The 21,006-nt window shown below is 36.4% G+C and overlaps 1 protein-coding gene across 2 annotated transcripts in view; it reads right to left on the bottom strand.

The window, feature by feature from the left end:
• Positions 1–319: 319 nt before the first annotated feature.
• SLK (STE20 like kinase) overlaps positions 320–21,006 on the bottom strand; it is a 61,819-nt gene continuing 41,132 nt past the window's right edge. The window contains exons 13-19 of one of the 2 annotated variants that reach the window (XM_004050049.5): positions 18,664–18,756; positions 11,263–11,392; positions 10,652–10,776; positions 9,638–9,826; positions 8,947–9,072; positions 7,824–7,937; positions 320–3,985 (exon numbers count right to left, since the gene is read on the bottom strand). In XM_004050049.5, coding sequence (XP_004050097.5) covers positions 3,839–3,985; positions 7,824–7,937; positions 8,947–9,072; positions 9,638–9,826; positions 10,652–10,776; positions 11,263–11,392; positions 18,664–18,756 — 924 coding nt within the window. In that variant the 3' untranslated portion in view covers positions 320–3,838. The remainder of the gene's footprint in view (positions 3,986–7,823; positions 7,938–8,946; positions 9,073–9,637; positions 9,827–10,651; positions 10,777–11,262; positions 11,393–18,663; positions 18,757–21,006) is intronic. The other variant, XM_004050048.5, reaches the window with a different exon arrangement.

The following is a 21,006-nucleotide window of genomic DNA, read 5'->3' as shown; positions in this document are numbered from 1 at the left end:
CATCCCAAGAGGAAAAGAAATTAAAAACATACACATATATACATAGGCTGATAGAAATATTTTAAGCACCTCCCAAAGGAGGGGTTTGCATTCTGAAAGACAACCCCCAGCAAGTTATCACTAAAAACTACATTTGAGTGTGTGTGTGTTTGCGTGTGTGCTGTGGACTACAGACAGCTAGGAATACTAACTCTGGAAGGGTCAGAAGACCTGGGGGGACTGCAAGTTTTACAATATAACTAGGACCAACAACTGCAAAGTGTTCTCAGGCAGGACACTCCAGTTTCAAAGATTCTCAATAAAAGACTGCTTCCCAAAATTGATTAAGAAATCACTTTATTTTTCATGTGTCAATCCCATGATTGAAAAGACATGTTGCTCTCAAGTAGATAAGAGGCATAATCTGAAACAAAATTCTTTCTGAAAATTTAGCTTATGAACTCATTACACTGCAAACCAGAGAAGGAGCACAAAAAGCTGCAGCCCACATTGAAACCTGGCAAACACTCTCCGCCAAAATTAGTAGCAGGAATGTTAAAGCTTTATCAAAAACATGTCAGCAACGGAATAGCAACAATACAGCCATTAACTGTTGTGCCTTCAACTTAAGAAAAGCACTTAAAGAATCACCCCATTTCTTATAAAAATCATTTCTCAGAAAAGAATTGTTAATCAAAAGACTATTAGAACTGGAACTCTCTTCTTTCACTTCAGTTCTAGATTTTCTTTAATCAACAATATCTCTAGTTAATACTTGGACAGAATTTGGCTTCTCAGAAGAGTCTTTGTCATTTAAGCACAGTGTGGAATGGGAAAAAGTGTATAGTTACAAGGAAACTAGAAGAGTACAAAAAAATAGTCACTTCTGAAACTCGCTGATGCTCAAGAAATCAGAGACCCTTCATTAAGGTGGGTCTCATATGCCTGAGAGCTTTGTGCTTGAGGAAGTATGACTTAGAGGTAGCTCTGGTTCTGGTAATTTATATTTAATTATAATTTGCTGTATCCTGTCACAAGAGAGTTCTAATATTTTCAGCAAAGTAAAAGCATTCAACATTTTTTCCTTACCCACCCTATAGCTTCCCCATAGAAAAAGATAAGAAAAAGCTTAATGTGACTCCACATAGAATAGCAGCTAATTCAGCAATTCGCACTGTATGGTTGTTGACAGGACTAGGAAAGGCAGCCTGGTGCCCCAAGCTGTAGGAGCTGGATCTGCAGAAGTGTGCAGGTCTGCTGTGTTCACAGCACTCAGGGAAAGAGGGGAGGAGGTGGCTGATGAGGGTGCACGTTCGGAGAAGTCTGTATGTGTTTCATGGCATATTCTGCCACAGCAACAAAACAACCAAATCAGCAGTAGATTTGACTGTACTCTTCGATTTCAAAGAAGTCTGCGCCCCTCGCCCACTCGCCACCTACACTTCATGCAGGAAAGATAGATCCCTATCATCTATTTGAATACAGGGCCTCGGAAGAGGTGGGCTGGTATGGGTACAAACAGCGTATTTTATAACAAAACACTTTTTGAAAAGATTTATATAACTTTAAGTATTAAAATGAATGCTTTACCTCTACGTATGTATCACTGTACAGTCTTGCACCCACACGATTATGGTCATATTTGAAAGCGAACTCAAGCACAAACACTGAATCCAAAAGGCAGTTTTAAGGGAGATCCAACCTTACCCACAGCGTCAACCATTCCACTCTGAGCCTCTCTCCTTGAGTCAACACTCTGAATGTCAAGTTGAAAGGAACAGAAAGAATCAAATATTCAGACCAAATTAATCAGGCACCACACACTATTTAGCACACAGGGTATCAATTAAATGATACTAGAAAAAAAATGTCTACTGCCTGAGGTATTCATTTTTTAAAAGTCAATAAACTGAAAATTTCAAAGGAGAAAGTGGTATGAAGACGTTCCTTCCCAATCCCTCTTCAAATAAATCATTAAATACACTGGGCAACATTATACTGTCATTTTTATCATAACAATATAAACAATTTTTATCATCATCCTGAATATTACTTTATAAAGATATATATTTTAAAAGGCTTTCAAAACATTTTTCAACCCAGCATTTGAGAATAAAGCATTAAGAGTTTTGTATACAGTAACACATTCATGTGATAAGTGTATGAATTTACAACCATACATAATATGTATATATATGTATATATATTTATATAAAAAACAAACTTGGCCAGCAGTTAAGGCTACCTACAAAGTTGTCCAAGTAAATTATGCTTGTCAAAACAATTATAAAATTCAAATCACACATGCATTTTTAAATCATCTAAATCACTGACAAACAAGGTTCAGCATCCAAAGTTTTCAAATTAACTGCAAGAAAGTGCTACAGACATTTACATTTCTAAATATGAATCAGTGTTCCCACAAAGTTACATTTAAATTTTTCACCAGCCTCAAAAGTAATGTAACTGAAAACAAACTTTCACAATTTGGTACCTAGCACTCTTAAGAGAGAATAGGTTGAAAATGGCAGGCAGCAAGCATCATTCACAAATGTGCTGTCTCAGACAGCAAAGTACAGTTTATAATACTGTCTGACTTGACACGTGGTTGAAATTCTAAGCCTCATAAGGGACTAGGAGTGAACATTTCATTAATAATTATACACACCAGCAACCCCATGATAAAGGCTTCAGGCTTTTCCCACTCAAATCAAAGTGAATGATTTAAACATGGAACAAAATAAAACCAAGACATAAGTAGCCTCATTTCAAAATAAGGAAAAGTAATTTCTGACGTGCCTAAATATTTAATTTAAACTTTTAAAAAAGTACTCTGAACAAATGCCTCTTTTAAGATTAATTTCTGAAGATATATTTATAAATATAACTCACAGCCTGCAGGCCTCTGACAGAGTTTTAAACAGAATTAGCTAAGATGGAGAGAAATCATTTAACCAGCTCAGGTATTATTTTAGAAAATAAACACAGATGGCTAAACCTGTATTGCTTAAATTTCATGAGTTTTACATTTCCAATTTGCAATCTAAAAGCTACCTCTTTTTTTCATCTTTCCAAACTTTGTACATGTATTTTAGGATGAAAATTTCTATCAAACGGTAACAGAAGCAAAAATTCCAAAACAACCATGTTTTTAATTCTAAAGATGTTTTTGTCCCTGTTGATCAAAAAGAAAATCCTACTTACGACTTGACTGAAATTTAGTGTTTTAGGCACTATCTTAAGAAAATTAGCACCCTCAATTATTATATTAGCTCATGCCTAAAGAGGTAATTCGTTTTGACAAATCACTGAAATAATTTTTCTCTTTTAAAAGAGGTTGTTCCTATTTAAAGAAAAAAATATATTCATTTACTGAGTCAACAGCATATTTGAGCAAATCATAGCTTTTTTATGAGAGCTGATCCACCAAAAGAAAATTATCCCAACTCTCTGCAGCAGAGCTTCAACTACAGAATTTAGGCATCGAGAAGTTATGTCAGGTAAGAAGAATTTATTAATACTTAGTGATGTAACAGTTTTTCTTAAATAACTTTAAACATTATTTCTCCAACAGTTTTCAGGTAGCAGTGTCTAAAGAACATAATTTTTAAGATGAATATACAAAGTCCCCTTAGTCACCAAGATGCTACTTTGCCAACATGGCCTAGCATCTGTCTTAGTTCGTTTTCCCTTCATCTTTGCTTAAAAACAAAACAAAACAAAAAAAACAAAAAAGGAAAACACCTAGAAGGTGAGGCAGGTGATTGTCTTCATGAGCTATCTGACAGACTGTGGCAGAAGATGAGAACAGAATGACATACTGAAAGAGCCAAAGCCACGCACAGAATGCTTCCCTTTGTTATGATCCGGTGGAATGCAAGCTGGGAATAGGATAAAATTTGGAAATCCGGCTCTGTGTTGATGGGTTAAGGCATTCAGACTCCCCAGTCATTTTAAAGAATACTTCCTGTTCCTGTAGTTTCCTGGCAAACTCTTCTTCCAGTGTCTTAAAAAGAAAGGGAAAAAGAAATTGTTATGTGCTGGTATTATATATAGAATTTATGCTGACAGCCAAGATAAAACTACTTGTCCAAAACACTTTCTTTGTATATAATCCTCAAGAAGACACGCCTGCTCAATTTTTTAAGATCATAAGCTTTGTACAGCCCTATGTGCAAGTCCAGCTCAGCCACATAAATGGACAATTTGGGTCCATTATTTAACTTCCCTATATTAGAGAACCATTTAATTCCTCAATTCCTCTGCTGTAAAAATAGGGATAATTTGCTATGTGAAGTATAAATGTGATAATGATGTACTTACACATACTATGCACTCTAATATATGGTACCTATTATTAACTATTATCTGTTTCTCCCACATGGCACTTACCCCTGCCTACTTGTTATTTTAGTTACGATGCGCCTGTATTTTCTTTCACACTAGACTATAATATAAGCTGTTTAAAGGTACAACCTAAACCAGAATCATTTTTATCCCCATAATACAGAGCAAAAATAAGTGCTTGAGAAATGTAAGAGGCACCGTTGTGATGTGAATGTCTGTGCCCCCCAAATCCATATAAAAACCTAATCCCTAATGTGCGGGTACTATGCATAGAAGGTGGGACCTCTGAGAAGGGATGAGGTCATGAGGTGGAGCCCTCCAAATGGGATGAGTGCCCTCACGAGGGGCTAAAGAGAGTTGTTATTCTGCCCTGTGAGGACACAGTGAGAAGTCGGCAGTCTATAACCCAAATGAGGGCCCTCACCAAAGCGTGACCGTGTGGGCACCCTGGTCTCAGACTCCCAGCCTCCAGTTTATGGCATTTTGTTACAGGTATCAATGACTTTGTGGAGAAGTGATTCAGGGATAAGTGGTGCTGTAGAGGTACAAAGCACAGGAAAAGAAGGAAGGATATAGGAGGGGTTCTCAGAAGAGGTGAAACATGAGCTTAGTGCTGAAGGAAAGATAAGAATTTGATAGGGAGAATAGGGAAGGCATGCCAGAAACAGAGCCGAAACACAGCACAAAGGCAGGAAGCCGAGGAGCTGGTATGAGGAGTGGCCATTATACCCAAGGCTGGAACCTGGACTGGGAACAAAGTGGCTAGTGGGAAAGGAAGCTAGAAAGGGTGACTGTGACTCAGGTGTGGCACTATGAAGGCTTCACAGTCAAACTGAGGCATTAATTTACATTTTACTCTGATGGAACTGAAGATTTCTCAACATCAGTATGACAGTGTCAAGAGATGTTCTTGAGGATAAATCCTCCGGTGATGGCAGGCGAGTGGGAAGAAAGGAAAGGGAACTAGAAACTAGAAGGCCCATTAGGAAATTCCTGAACAATTTAAACAAGCACTAGGATAGCAGTGAGAAAGAAAGGAGACACATTATGAAAAAGAGTCCAAATTAATTGGCGCCTGATTGAATGTAGGGTGTGACAGAAATGAAAAATAATTCTGGTTTCTAGCGTAGATGTCAGTTAAGAGAACAGGAATGCAGAAAAGAACATCTGATGGTGAGTGGCCTGCAGTGAGCACAGAAAGGTGAGATGGAGATGAAGGAACATCTGGCAGTGAGTGGGCCTGCAGTGAGTGGGGAAAGGTGAGATGGAGATGAAGGAAAAGGATGCTGAGTTTGGTTTTCTCTCTACTGAGTTTATACTCTTTAGTCAACACTGAACAGGTATGTAGTCATCTGTACAATGTGCCAGCAACTGTTCTAGAAACTGGGTACATATCAATAAATGAAGCAATCATGGCATGCTTTTAAGGAGTTTATATTCTCACTCGCAAGAGGCGACAATAAACAAATGTGTCTGGTGGTGATGAAATGTTACAAAGAAAAACAAAGAAAGGAGAGCAGATACAGAATGTTTGGGGTTCAGTATAGGTGCTACTGAGATACAGTGACCAAAAAAGGTCACAAGGCCTAGGTGAAATGGGGAGGAGCATAACACCCAGATGGAAAATGGGCACTTACTGCCCAAACTGATAATAAAAACAAGAAACAATAATAGCAATAGCAACCATTCACTGAACCATTACTATAGCTCAGGTACTAGATAACTGCTATATAAACAACACCAAATAGGTAGTATCACTCTCATTTTACAAATTCGGAAAACTAGGCCTAGAAATGGTAAGTGAGAAAATTAATCAGTAAGTGTCAGTACTGAGATCTGAACCCACATCTGTATGACTTTACAATTCATGCTCTATACAACTGCTACCATTTAAGTTTCGGAGTTGTCTATATGCAACAGTTGAAGCCATGACTAGCGATAAAATCATCAAGGTAAAGACTGTTCTTTACTAAAGGGGCAAAACTGAGAAATGTCTACATTTCAGGAGACAAAAGGGGATAAAGAACACAGAGAATGAGCAGAGCTGTGTCACAAAAGCCAGGTGAGAGGAGAATTTTAAGAAACAAGACCTTTAAGGAGAACAGTTAGATAAGGCCATAGGATTTGATTATTAGCAACTCACTTGTGACCACTCTCAACTAGTTCAACCAGGGTGTTTGAAGCAGATGCTAGGCTGCAAGTAGGTAAAGGAGATTTTACACTGTTTACAATTCTGTACCTTTTGAATTCTAAACTACATGAATGCATTACCTATTCAAAAAGTTTAACAATAAATAAAATTTAAATTAAAAAGCCACACTATGGGCCGGGCATGGTGGCTCACGCCTATAATCCCAGCATTTCGAGAGGCCCAAGCGGGTGGATCACCTAAGGTTAGGAGTTTGAGACCAGCCTGGCCAACATGGAGAAGCCCCGTCTCTACTGAAAATACAAACATTAGCCAGGTGTGGTGGTGGATGCCTGTAATCCCAGCTACCTGGGGGGCTGAGGCAGAGGAATTGCTTGAACCCAGGAGGCGGAGGTTGCAGTGAGCTGAGATCGCACCATTGCACTCCAGCCTGGGCGATAGAGTGAGACTCTGTCTAAACAAACAAACAAAAAGCCACACTATGAACTCATTTAGTCATTTTACTTCCTTTAGCACATAGCTAAATACATATTTCCTTGATTGATTGGATGGATGGAAGAAAGGAATGGTGGAAATGTATAGTAGGCAGGAAGCCCCCCCAAAACAAAGGTTTAAGTTTGAGTAGCGAAGGGTCAGAGATCATATAGTGATAGCAAAAACTCAGGTGAAATGGTTAGCCAGTAAGACCAGGTGAATAGGGTGTCAAGTACAAACAAGGGAAAGGGGTGAGACAGAGAAGACACCATCCCTATTTTACCAGATTTCAAGTTTACGTAGAATACCAGGGCCTTTTAATATGGCTCCAGTTGACCTGTTCAGACTCAGCTGTCATCGCTTCCTTCCTTCCTTCCTTTTCTTCCTCCCTAATGACTACACACTGGCACACACCCCCTCTTACACTCCAATGTCAGAGAACGATCTACAATTCTCTGTACACTTCCTTTTCACTCATTCTCTTCTCTCTACTCAAATTATCCCATTCCACTCCAATCAGCCCATCCGCTTAGCAAGTTCTTACTCATCCTTCAAGACTCACTTGGCTTGCAAGGCATCTCCTCTTGAAGACCCTCCCTGACTTACCCAGGCAGATTTAAGCTCTCCTCCTCCTCTGCTTACAAAATCTGTTCCTTTCCCTTGTATCCTGTACTCACCTCCTTCAGAGCAATGACCCTACCAATTCATAACTGCTTCACTAGATTCCAAAACTTCTGGGGACAAAAACTTTGTCTTTTCATCTCTGTGTTTCCTGCCCCTGACACTGTACCTGACACACAGTAGGTAAAGAGCCAATAGCTGGGTAGACGGATGAGTACACACATATCATTTTAATTAAAGCTTTTAAAATTACCTTTTTCCTAGGTCTCAATTTCTCTCTCCACTCCTTTAATTCTTGGCTATGTTCCTCATCTAACTCCTTCAGTTTCTGAGTCTCATGCTCAACCAACAAGTGGCATTTTTCATTCTGAAAATAAAGTTGGGATTTAAAAAAATTTCAGATCAACTAAGCAATTTTTCACAAATACAATTATCTTCCATAATAATAAATTACTCATCAAATATCATGCTATTACTGAGATTCAAGTTTTCCTCTATAAAAACCAAGGGCCATGAATTAGGAAATGAATCATAGCTTCATTTTTACAAGTTTAGAAGCTAGAACTATTACATACCATATAAAAAGAACTTAAAAAGAACTAGCTTGAGCTTTTGTTTTTCCTTTCTAAGAAGATTTGCTCATAACACTGACACTTCAGAAGGCAGCCTGCATACATTTTACCCGCGAGTACAGAATGTGGGATCTGGTACTAAAGGGTTGGCCTAATAGATCTATTCCTGTAAAAGATCTATTGGCCCATTAGGCCAATCTATTAGGATCTGTTCTACTACAGTAAATTAAGCAAATACATAGATACCCACATTTATACACTACTCTGAAATCTTAAACATTTTAGATGGGCTGTACATTCTATGTAAGGTCCTAAATCAGCCCTCTCTCAAGTAACCTTTAAATTTCCTAGGAGAAAAATTCCCATATATTTAACTTATCACTTATTTCAAAAACCTAGAAGAAAATAAACTATTTCCCTCTAAATGGAAAAGAAATTTTAAATTTAGAATCTGACAAAAAAATTCAGAATATGACAACAAAACTGTCTACATCATTTTGAAACTCTCCACATCTTCTTGCAAAATATACTAAAAACCATACTCAATACTGCTTTTGAAAGACTCAATTTCGTAGGTTACAATTTAGCTTTATGTTTACATTAATCATGGTTATATATAATCTACACAAGTGCCTATGATACCAAACTGATCTTCATTTGGATCTGTACAAAAAACAGAACCTCTCAAACCCAGCATGTTCGTAAGTATGATGCAGTTGACTTTGGCCAGCTACTGTTCTCTCAAAAGCAGCCACTTGTGCTGCCGCATCCTATGGGCTTTACTGTCAGGCTTCTGTATCTGACCTGCAGCTGATGCAGTTCGCGGACATTGGCTTCACACTGCAACTGAAGATCTCGCATTTGATTCTCATGTTTCTGATGCTGAGCCATTCTCTCATTTTTCTGCCTCTTTTCTTCTTGTGCAGCAAACTATAAATAAGAAAAAAAGATAAACTATAGTTCAGAAGCATGTGATTTCTATATATTCTGAAGATATAAAGGAATTTAACAAAACAAGGCACAATAAACTGAAGCTACAAGTAATAATATGCTGAGACTCAAACCTGGAGTCCACATCACAGCTTCAGAGGAGAGCAGGAACTTCTGATTAAAACCTTGATCCTCCTATCTACTTAGTGATCTGAGTTAATTTGTGTGTGTGACCATGACTACCGAAGTATCACAGTGAGGCCATATATCTTGACTTGAAAAGTTGTCCAAGTCATCTCATTCCCAGGGCTGGTCTTAAGACCAGTCTAGCTCAGGAGCTGGTATGGCGTATAGGAGGAAGGGCTTTGCTCTCTGTGACCACCATCCTGGGGAAGACTAATTGGTATATGCCACGTATCTATAGTCCCAGCCCACAGAATTAAAGTGAACATCAACAAGCCTAAGGTGGCTCTAATTGTTTAGAAAGAAAGGAATTTTGTAGAACTTCTAATGGTCATTCAAAAATTTTAAACCTAAAAGAGGAGAGACTAACTTGCATATTTACCTGTTTAATTTTATCACGGTCCTGATCTGGTGTGGCTGTTGAGTTAATTCTCAAACTTTTCTTAAACATGGCCATTCGAGTCTTGGCTTCACTGCGCTGAATCTTGGGCAGTCTTGCTCTTTCTTGAGTCTGTCTGTTTTTCAATTCCTCAATAAGTCTTTGATTGTAACGCTGCATTTGCTCTGTTTCCTATGAAAGTTTTAAATAGAATCCAGTGATGTAGAAACAATAGTCAGTACCCACATGCATATTCAAATATGTCATTTTGTTATTGTTGTTTCCTATAATTACCCTCTCCCTTGTTGCAGTGACCAGCAAAATACTAGGCACAAAATAACTTGTAAGAAGTTAGGCTAGGTCTGGTGGCTGACACCTGCAATCCCAGCACTTTGGGAGGCTGACATAGGAGGATCACTTGAGCCTAGGAGTTTGAGACCAGCCTGTGAAACATAGTGAGACCCTGTCTCCACACACAAAATTTTTTTTTTTAATTAGCAGGGTGTGGTGGTGCATGAATGTACTTGGGAGGCTGAGGTAGGAGGATCCCTTGAACCCAGGAGATCGAGGTTAAGTGAGCTATGATTGAGTGCCACTGCACTCCAGCCCAGGTGACAGAGCGAGACTCTGTCTTAAAAGAATAAAAAGAAAAGAAAGTTATTAGTGATGATAGTTTTATACTGCAACTCTTAATAAGTATAAGGAGTCCATACTTTAAGATACTTGAACCACAAACAGAGCCAAAATAGCTACCTTTGAGAGCCGAGATGAAGATTACAAGGTGTAAAACGTCTTTAAGCATTGTAATTAGTTACTTTCCTTATAATTTGTAGAAAAGAAGTTTGCAATCATGATCAAGATACAATTAATTACTCCAAACTTCATCCAAGAAATTGTAGGATAAAAGACAGAAAGGAAATCTAAAATTCATTATCTAAGAAACTTAAGTTTCAAAACTAAATAGCTTTGCAAACTTTAAAACGAACAAAAAAATGAAGAAATTTTCCTTTCATTAACCTTCTCGTGGCGCTTAAGTAGCTGATGTCTTTGCATGAAATACTGATCTTTAAGCTGCTGTTTGAGCAGCTGGTGTTTTTCTTGTAAGTGTCGTTCTTCGAGCTCCCAAATTGCAGCTTCTCGAGCTAGAAGACAGCAGTTTTCAAAATGTCACTTTGCTCTTTTTTTACTAATGTACTTTGCTCTTCATTTTAATATTTACGTAGAAGTATTCTAAATACACTAACTTGTACACACATATTGACATTCTGAGCTGTAAGTGCAATTGTAACCAATGTAAGGCAGTATCTATTACCTCTTTCCAGTCTGTTCTAATGTCGTATAAACAGAGAATGTCCTACTCCGAACACCAAAATCCTACTTAATCATCTTAATAAGAAAGAAAAAAAAATCTAAGCTAATTTGTTAGGGAAGATAAGTACTTTAAATCCCATTCTAACACACGACCATTAGGTATACTAACAACTATAAGGCATAATGAGTACACAAAATTATTCAGATATATTTCCAGCATCATCAGGAGAAATTTTAAGGGTTATATGTTTACGTTCACTTCTACTGTCATAAGGAATTCTACATTTTGTAGTATTTCTTAATTTTAAAAAAATTACCTCTCATGAGCTGTTGCTTGTTATTCAGGCACTCTCTCTCAATATTAGCTAACTCTGCCTTCTGCTGCTGGATGATCTTTTTCAGAGAGCCATCTAATTCTTGCTGTTGTTTCTGAACAAACTCTTGTTCCTATTAAAAACAGTTAATTGTCAGTTAATAAGTATCTAATGAACTAAACATCCATTTATCTATATGGCTGTATATATTAGTGGTTAACAAGACTTCCAAACCAAGTTTGCAAAGTTAGCTGGATTTTAAAATCACTAAAATTATATAGTACAAATGTATTTAGTCACCCAATTCAGTCTAAGAAAAAAGCATTAGAATACATAATATTCTGAACTCACTAAGAAGGATACATACAGAATAAGCATATAGCCCACTCATAATTAAAGTGCCCTATTACACTAGCATCTTTGAGAGAACAGTAAATTTGCAGCTTCTAAAACTGATTACTCATTCCACTATGGTGTGACTAAAACAAGGATAAATAAGAAATGCCCTTTAAGTGTCAGGTGTGGTGGCTCATGCCTGTAATCCCAGCACTCTGGAAGGTCAACACGGGTGGTTCTCTTGAGGTCAGGAGTTCGAGACCAGCCTGGCCAACATGGTGAAACCCCATCTCTACTAAATATACAAAAATTAGCCAGATGTGGTAGCGGGTGCCTGTAATCCCAGCTACTAGGGAGGCTGAGGCAGGAGAATTGCTTGAATCTAGAGGGTGGAGGTGGCAGTGAGCTGAGATCATGCCACTGCATTCCAACCTGGGTGACAGAGTGAGACTCCATCTCAAAATAAAAAAGAAAGGCACTCTAGGAAAAAAGGCAATTAAGAGCTAATAGGTAAAACAGATATCAGAATTTGGGGAACTAAAGAGGAAGAATTTTAGGAGATAAATTTTAGGAAGAAATATCATGGCTATCCTAACAGAAGAAGATAGTTTCTACATCTACAGCATGTGCCTAAAAAGAAGAACAATAGTTTGAGAAATTAATGAGAATGCATTGCTAGAGAAATGCAAACTGGGGTAGGAAAGTGAGTTACATACTATAAATCTATCAAGAAAATTTGCATAATCACAGAATTCTATAAACATGTTTCGGATTCACTAATTCATTCAACAAATATTTATTGAGTACATACTATCTACCCGAATGCCAAATTTCTGCTTTAGAAAAACATCCTTCAATTATTGTGCAAAAAAAGGAAATGTTAAAGTGACTTATGGTCTTTCTGCTAGAATCATACATTTACAGAAGAAAAGGAACAACATCCAAATTAAAGAAATGTAAATTTGGATCTGTCCATCCCTCTCTTGGCAGTTATAGCAGGTGGTGATTGGCTCACGGACTATTCAATCAATTTTTGTGTGGATTTAGAATTTAAAATTGAAGCAGAATTTCACTTGTAATCCCCCCTCTTGCACATCCTCGAGAACATCAAAACCTAAGATGCATTTTGGAACTATTCTTGAGGCCTTAGAGTCTGATGAGGTCTGGATCACTGCCAGGCAGCTCCTCAAATGCACAGAGAGTCTCACTCCACTCCTCAGGCTGGCTGCCTTGCTACCATCCTGAATCTCTGGAGGTGACACAGTTCATGGCAGAGAGTGAACTAATTTGGTGTTGTAAATGCTGCTGTTTCATCTGCATCATCATTTGCATTTTAGCATAAATACATATATAGTAGAGAAAGAAAAGACTAATGAATGCCTCTATAAAATGCAATTACCAACTTGGCTACAGTCACCTGTAAAACTTTATCATTAAGAAAATTATCATTGAAAAAATTTTCAATGAATATTTAAATTCAACTATCTAGAATATAAGGGCTTCTGAGTTTTAATAAAGAGATGCAAAATCTCCAAGCCTATCTTTTAAGTAGTTATAACAAAGTTGTTCAAGCTTTTCTTTTTCCTACTATTTGTAACAAAATTCAACTGTTTCTCTAATTTCAATTGTAAAATTTTTCTTTTTTTTTTTTTTGAAACAGAGTGTCGCTCTGTCGCCCAGGCTGGAATTCAGTGGCGCGGTCTCGGCTCACCGCAAGCTCCGCCTCCCGGGTTCATGCCATTCTCCTGCCTCAGCCTCCTGAGTAGCCGGGACTACAGGCGCCCACCACCACGCCCGGCTAATTTTTTGTATTTTCTAGTAGAGACGGGGTTTCACCGTGGTAGCCAGGATGGTCTTGATCTCCTGACCTTGTGATTCGCCCACCTTGGCCTCCCAAAGTGCTGGGATTACAAGCGTGAGCCACCACGCCCAGCCTCAACTGTAAAATTTCTATATACAAACTTGTTCAATAAACAACATAACCTGCAAAAATATCAAAGGGTTTTCTTTTGTTCAACATTTTTATCATTGGTTTACATACAGGGTTAAAAAAAAATCTGTGTAGACAGAAACAATGGGTCTAAATTAACTAGCATAAATATAAATCTTACATTTAGACACAAAAAAATCAAACACAAAAGTAAAGGATGGGGTGAATAAATACTTATGGGAAAATAAAAAAGGTAAATATAAGCCAGTGCCACTAAAACAGTAAATGTAATTTCTCATCTATGCAATTTTTGTTCATATTACTGTATTTATGTCTAAATTAAACACGGTAAGAGTTCAATTCAAAGAAAACCTTTATTAAGCACTTAGTAAATGGTGGGCACTATACTACTTAGAAGGTTACTAAAATTAATGAAAGAGAGTTCTGCCTTCAAGGAGCTTTCACTCAATTGGTCCCAAGTATCAACAGTCTTGGTCTCAGTCCACATAAAGAGTAGTGGGTCCCTTCCCTTAGTATCACATTTTTAAAAGTTCAAAAGTAAACCACAGAAAACTCAAAGCTGGGAATAAAGGGTTCAGAAACCATGCCTCACAATGACTGCCTGAAAGAACTAGAGAAGTGTTCCTTAAAGCAGCTAACTCATAAAGGGTAAAGAAGAGCTATGACTGTTTATATGCTGAAGCAGGCAGAACTAGCACTGTGTGGCTCCAGAAGTAAGATAGGGATCCACAGGTAAAAGTGAAGATAGGCAGATATAAGTCCAATGTATACAAGTCCTAACAATTAGAGTTAGCAAAGAACCCAGCTGCCTTACAGAGCTGTAGACTTGAAAAATTAAGCAGAATCTGGATGACTATGTAGTCGGACACTGTATAAAGGATTTTTTATATTAAAGCTAAAAATTATCTGAAAAGGTCCCTTACACACTAATCAATATATTTCATTACCTCAAAACAAACAAAATGTTAATGTTATTACACATTCACTAAATTCCCTAACTTCAAAAGCCAAATACAGTAACATTCACATGGAATTTATAATTAGAAATTACTTTCAGGTACGAAAAGAGCACTCACATTTCAAAAAGATTACACAAACACACCTTAAAAAAAAAAAGATGAACTTAATCACTTGGATTAACAAATAAAAGACAACAACAAAAGAACCCAAACTATTAAGGCCAAAAATCATTTTTTAAAGTAAACACATATATTGTAAAATGAGTGCCTTTTAAAAGTACAAGTTTAAATGTGGATAAACAATTTTATCATATTAATCAGATAACTATAAACATTAAAAATATAACTTTGGGGTCTAGAAAGCTGTAAGAAAGGGTTATGATATATTGGGCTATTTGTACAGAATTTGATCATTTTAAATGAAAACAAAGGCTAAAAATGGTAATGATCAGAAAAGTGATCGTAATTCATAACTTCTCCCTCTCCTTTTAAAAACCAATGTTTTACTTACTCTCTTAGAAAACAGTAAAAAGTCAAACAGCTGCCAATAATAAAAAACAAGTCTAATTTCAGGAGAGGAAAAAGGAGGGGTTGAAATCAAGCTGTATTCTATCTACTCCTGTTGTATATATCAAACGTCACAAACAAAAATTACAGTGTTAAACGAGCTAGTTATTTCCCTATAGAAACTGCAAGAAAGAATACAGCTTGGAATTTCCAACTTAACTTAAAACTACAATAAGGAGAATAGAAACTCACTATTCATTATTGACTACTTGAATAAATGGAAAATAGAGTTAAATGTAATGAAAATCACTACTTTTAACATGGCTTTTCTGACCATATCCATAATTAAAACATCTACATAAACATATATGCAATCAAAATGTCACTTCACACGAAAATAAAAATCTAATCACAGCATTCAATTTCTCACATGTGCAAAGCTTCTACTATTGAGAGGATATTTTATTTTCTTGAAAAACATGAAAATCCCAAATTAGAATTTGTGGCGGGGTAGACAGCACACTATGTTAAAAGTGCTCTAGTTCCAGCTCTACCGTTAATCTCTTATGTGACTTGAGGCAGATCACAGTCTTCTGTGCCTCAATTTCTTCATCTGTAAAATGGTTATATGACTCCATCCCTATATTAGGGTGGTGGCAATGAGAATCAAATGTGAAAACTCTGAAGAATACTGTAGTCTAAAGTCAGGTTATCACTATTATTGTCATTACAAGCATTATCATGTATCAATCATCTAGATTTTGGCAAATGAAGCCAACAATGAAAAGGCACATGTGAAAAGGCAGGTAAAACAGGAGAAGCCATCCTCCCACAGGCACGTGGGACTTACGTCCTGCATTTGGGCGTTGAAGACTGCACAAGATGACAACTGAAAAGACTGAATCATGATCTGAGCAACACCCTGTGGATCAGAATAGAATGCACCTCCCAGGTGAGAATATATCTGAATGACTTTTTGTAAACGAAAAGAATAATTATACAAATGTTGAGTTTCTTGAGGCCTGGAACAAGTCACTTAACAGAGGGACCTCTTTCTCATCTGTAAAATGAAGGATTTGAACTAGATCAGTGGTTTCCAAATTCTAGTGTGTTGCTGTTGTTTTTTAAGCTAGTAGAACCCCCTTTTTTAAAACTCACCCCCAAAAATCCCAGTTTATAAAACACAGCAAAAGTGGTGCTGATTGAGTTGAAGCAGAAGCAGGGGCTCACAGCCCAGAGTTCTTGCCTTCTTAGGGACTCCCATAGTTGCTTCTTTCAAAGTCAAAAGTTCCTGTTAGTATAGTTTGAAAACCACTCGACTTAAATGATCAAATATGTTCTAGCTCCATGACTGTATGACCATTACTTATGAATTCTCAAAAAAAGTTTGAAATAGACTGTAAAGTTATAAAGCTTTTGTACCTTCGCTTAAAGCAGTAGATAGAAATACTTTTAATATTTGTTAGATTACTAAATTCCTCATTAGATTTACTGAAGGAATTTATGATTACTTTCAGCTCTACTCAGAAAATACTGGCCTGTTCCCAAAATTATATGAAAAATCACCAACAAAGTCTTATTAAAACATAGTATTACCTAATTCATTCAACATTAATTCTCAGTTTTGACTTCAGAATTTGATACATGGCCTTTTGGAATTAATAAAAACCTATATTCCTTTATAAGGCAAAAACCATATTATTCTAATCTGGTTTGAAATCCAAATTAACCAAAAGTACATGTGTGGCCAGCAAGGACTTTCTCTTCACTTGGTAACAAGACATGGCCAAGAACCACTGAGTCAAGCTGACGAGAGTTTAAGTTGCAGCACAAGTAGGTAGCTTAAATATGAGAGGCAGCATGGTGCAGCGAATCAGTGTGTGAAACATGCGCCCAAACTTATCTGGATGAGAATCCTGGCTCTACCACTACCCAGGTGTGTGACCTTGGGAGGGTCACTCAGCCTTCCTGTGCTTGAGTTCCCTCAACTGTAAACTGGGGGTAATAAGACTACCTCAAGGATAATTAACTCAGATTAAATAAGTTCATACACATAAAGCATTTAGAACAATGTCTGACATATAGTAAATGCTGCGTTTGCTATTAACCACCTTAAACTAGGAATACCCACACCAGGCCAAGACAAAATGTTTCAATGGCTCATAGCAAGAAAAAAACAAAAGCAAACTAAATTTATTCAGACAAGCTAGTTTTATTTAATTTTTAAATTCTAAGATTATATTTTCCTTATTTTTCATGGTGTTAAAAATATTCTCTCCTTTGAAATGATGGTGACAAGTAAATGGCAGTTTTAAAATATCTTTACTTATCAAAATTTAAAAAAAAATTTTTTAATGGCAGCCCATGTCATGGTCCCCAGTGGTTTTTATTGTTTCTATGTTTCTTTTTACGGGTCTATAAAATCCACAAGTCTGGGAACCACTTGTTAAATCACATAAAACGACAAATTAAAAAGATAATTCAAAGGATCGATTAAATACACAATCCACATCTCTTCTTCCTTTCACTGCCTTATGTAATGGAAAATTGAGCTCATTTACCCTTGCCTCCAGGCTTAGTATAAATTTAATCAGAAGATTCATTTTCCTTCATATGAAAGACTTGTCATGTGAGATAATTCTAGAAAATTCTGTTAAAAATACTAATTTATCTCACTTCGTAAAGAATTCACCAAGCCGGTGGTGGTGGCTCACGCCTGTAATCCTAGCACTTTGGGAGGCTGAAGCAGGCAGATCACGAGGTCAAGAGATCAAGACCATCCTGACCAACATGGTGAAACCCCATCTCTACTAAAAATACAAAATATTAGCTGGGCGTGGTGGCGCATGGCTGTAGTCCCAGCTACTCGGGAGGCTGAGGCAGGAGAATCGCTTGAACCCAGGAGGCGGAGGCTGCAGTGAGCCGAGATCACACCACTGCACTCCAGCCTGGAGACAGAGCGACACTCTGATTCACCAAAAAAAAAGAAAAAAAAAAGAATTCACCCATCTTATGACAAGGCTTAACTTTATCATAACCTAGATCGGGTTGCTTTAAACTCTATATAGGTAAAAACAGTCTATTTGTTTAACTGCTGGATTGTGAACCAAAAAGAAAAACAAGGTACTTAATATTTAAAATCCAGTCTTAAAGTTGCTTATGTTGTCAAGCTTAAAAGCAATACATGTTTGAACTACCATTTAAAGTTACCATTTGCTATTTTTCCTCTAACTGCACTTTATAAAAATAATAGCGTTTTAATGGGCATACTTTTTGTAAGCACAAAGCTTATATACCATCCTCTATTTTTATGTCCTAACAGTTTTCTAACAAACATTGGCATTACTACTTAAAACTATAAGCTCCCATCAAGATTAAAATCAGATAACAGTGGAGTATACATTCATATACTTGTTTATTTCATCTGGAGTCAACTTTCCAAACATTCCACTTAATTTCATATTAGCAACTTAAATGTCACCATTAGTAGGAATTTAGTATTAAATAAAGAAGATTCCAGGAGTTTTTGAATGGGGAGAAGTCAACATCATATAATAATAACACTTAAAATTTACCCTTTCAACCATGGTTTATCAAGCTGTGAGAAAATGGTGCTTTCTGGTTTTAGTAGCATTAAGCTGCTGCTGTTACCTGAGCATGCTGGCTTTGTGCAAGCTCCTCTTTCCTGCGTTTCATGAGCTCTTTTCTCAGCTCTTTGGGTGCTTTCTCCACTTCATTTATAACCTACAGTGTATAAGCATGCAGGAGGTGGGGAAATAATACTTTCTCCACAGCAAGCATTTATGAGAGCAATAAGCTACAAGTCAAATATTAAAGTTGTTAAAAAGTTCCTTTCAACATGCATTAGCATAGGTGTTAGTCTGGTGAAAAAGAATGAAAGAATAGAACATGCATAATCTCAGTGCAGAAAGGGACATTACACCACACAAAGGTTAATTAGTTGCTTAATAACCCTATGTATCATTCTCTTTCTTAAAGGTCCAAAGACAACCAGCGAAGAATTACTTGCAGCACTGATGCTGAACTAAAGGTGATAAACTCAACTGACCTTGTTGAAAGATCATAAAATTATAAACATATCTATTGACATAGTTGGAAATATTGAACATAAGGAAAGCTAATGCCATTTATAAAAGTACAAAATTTCATAATTGGCTTGATCATACTAAAGAAATAATGCTAAATAAAATCTACTTAATGAGGCCAAAAACAAAAAAGGAAAGCAAGTCTTAGAATACACAAAGGAGAAATAAATGGATACTAAGTTTTTTCATAAACACACCATTTTATACATGGTGTGGTAAAAATGAATGTATCTGATGATCTTGAATAGGATCAGAATATTCCCCTTTGCTGACAAGTTAAGCCAAGCCTGTCAACTTAAAAATTGGTAATATAAGCACTCTTAAAAGTAAGTTTAGTAAGCTATGATTTATTATAGCAGATAAAATATAGAATGAAGTACATTTTAGAGCTCCTTCTTTTAATCATTTCAAAATACTAGAAGTATATTCCATCTAACAATAGATCTGTAATCCAACTATGAAAAACAATCATGTGTTTACAAGTAGAAGCACCAAAAGAAACCAGATTCCAAATCACCACATGCTATTGATGGTCCGTGAAAGAGACTGATTTTGATTTAACATCGTGTATTTAAAATTTCCCATCAGTAATCCCTCATGAAACCAAATCACCATTAAAAGGAAGAGACTCCCCAAATGCAAGAAGTTTAGCAATAAGGAAAAAAAATACATAATGTAATTATTTAAAATATGCATATCATGATCTCAAACATGTTCGTGGCTGAAACTCTCCTACCCCCAAACAAAAACAATAACTGAGACTTTTATATTTAGGATTAAACCATATATTTATCTGTAAAATTTTTTAAATTTAACTGATATAAAGAATACCTCAAAAACTACTTGAGAGAAAATTAACATGTAGCCCCAGTAATGTCATACCTCACAGTATATACAGCAATTCTACATAAAACATAAGAAATAGTAATAAAAGTGATTTTTAGAAATGGACGCCACATCAAATAAAATCACATACCATTTCATTCATCTTTATCTAAAGAAATCATAAAATCACTGTATTTATTAATGTTTGACTCTACCCTTTTTAAAGCAAATCCTTAAGATTCAGCAGTATGACATTCAATTTTCTTCTCAATTTAAATGTTAAGGTCAATGAATCTGGGTATTTGAGATGTGTAACAAAAGTGAAAATGCATTTATTAGTTTGGCTGAGGTTTCTGTTTGTTCCAACCCTAATAAAATTGATCACAATCATTGTCTCTGGTGTCTTTTATATCATGAAAAGGCAAATCGTCTTCCTATACTGAAGATGTTAATAAATTATAAAATTATCTCTGAAAATTACCTACATGTAAAGCTCTTTTAGTTTTAATTTGGGACAAAAAAAGATGCTAATATAATATGTAAATCTTCCTTCTGAAGCAATGACAATCTTTTATACTGCAAACAGATTCTATAACAATATGAAACAGTTTCAGGAAACAATGAAAAAACTCATTCTCATCAAGTGACTTTACAGATATGTTCCACTTCTAGTTCTTCGAAGTACCTCACAATTTGATGAGTTATAGATAGCATGTCAAATTTCAGGTTATTCAGCTTTTGTTTGGCACAATACCCATGAAAGGCAATAAAGCTAATCAACAAACAAAATCGTTAAAAGTATGAATTAAAGATGACAAATAACTTATAAATAATAAAATGAATCACTGCTGCCACTGGCAAACACAACACAGTAAGTTTTCTAAAAAATACTTTTATATAAGGACTTAAATGTGTTGCATTAAGGACAATGGTAGACCGGAAGATGGATTAAACTCAATTTGAAGACTTGATTCAAGGTTTAGCTGGATATGTAGGGGTAGTCTGTGAACAGGTCATTAAAACCTCTCTTGAGGTGAACTTAAACAGGTCACTAAAACCTCTC

The sequence above is a fragment of the Gorilla gorilla genome, chromosome 8 (genome assembly GCF_029281585.2).
Source record: "Gorilla gorilla gorilla isolate KB3781 chromosome 8, NHGRI_mGorGor1-v2.1_pri, whole genome shotgun sequence".
Taxonomy (NCBI): Eukaryota; Metazoa; Chordata; class Mammalia; order Primates; family Hominidae; genus Gorilla; species Gorilla gorilla.
Note: the sequence above shows the minus strand (reverse complement) of the source record. Positions and strands in the feature narration are given on the sequence as shown.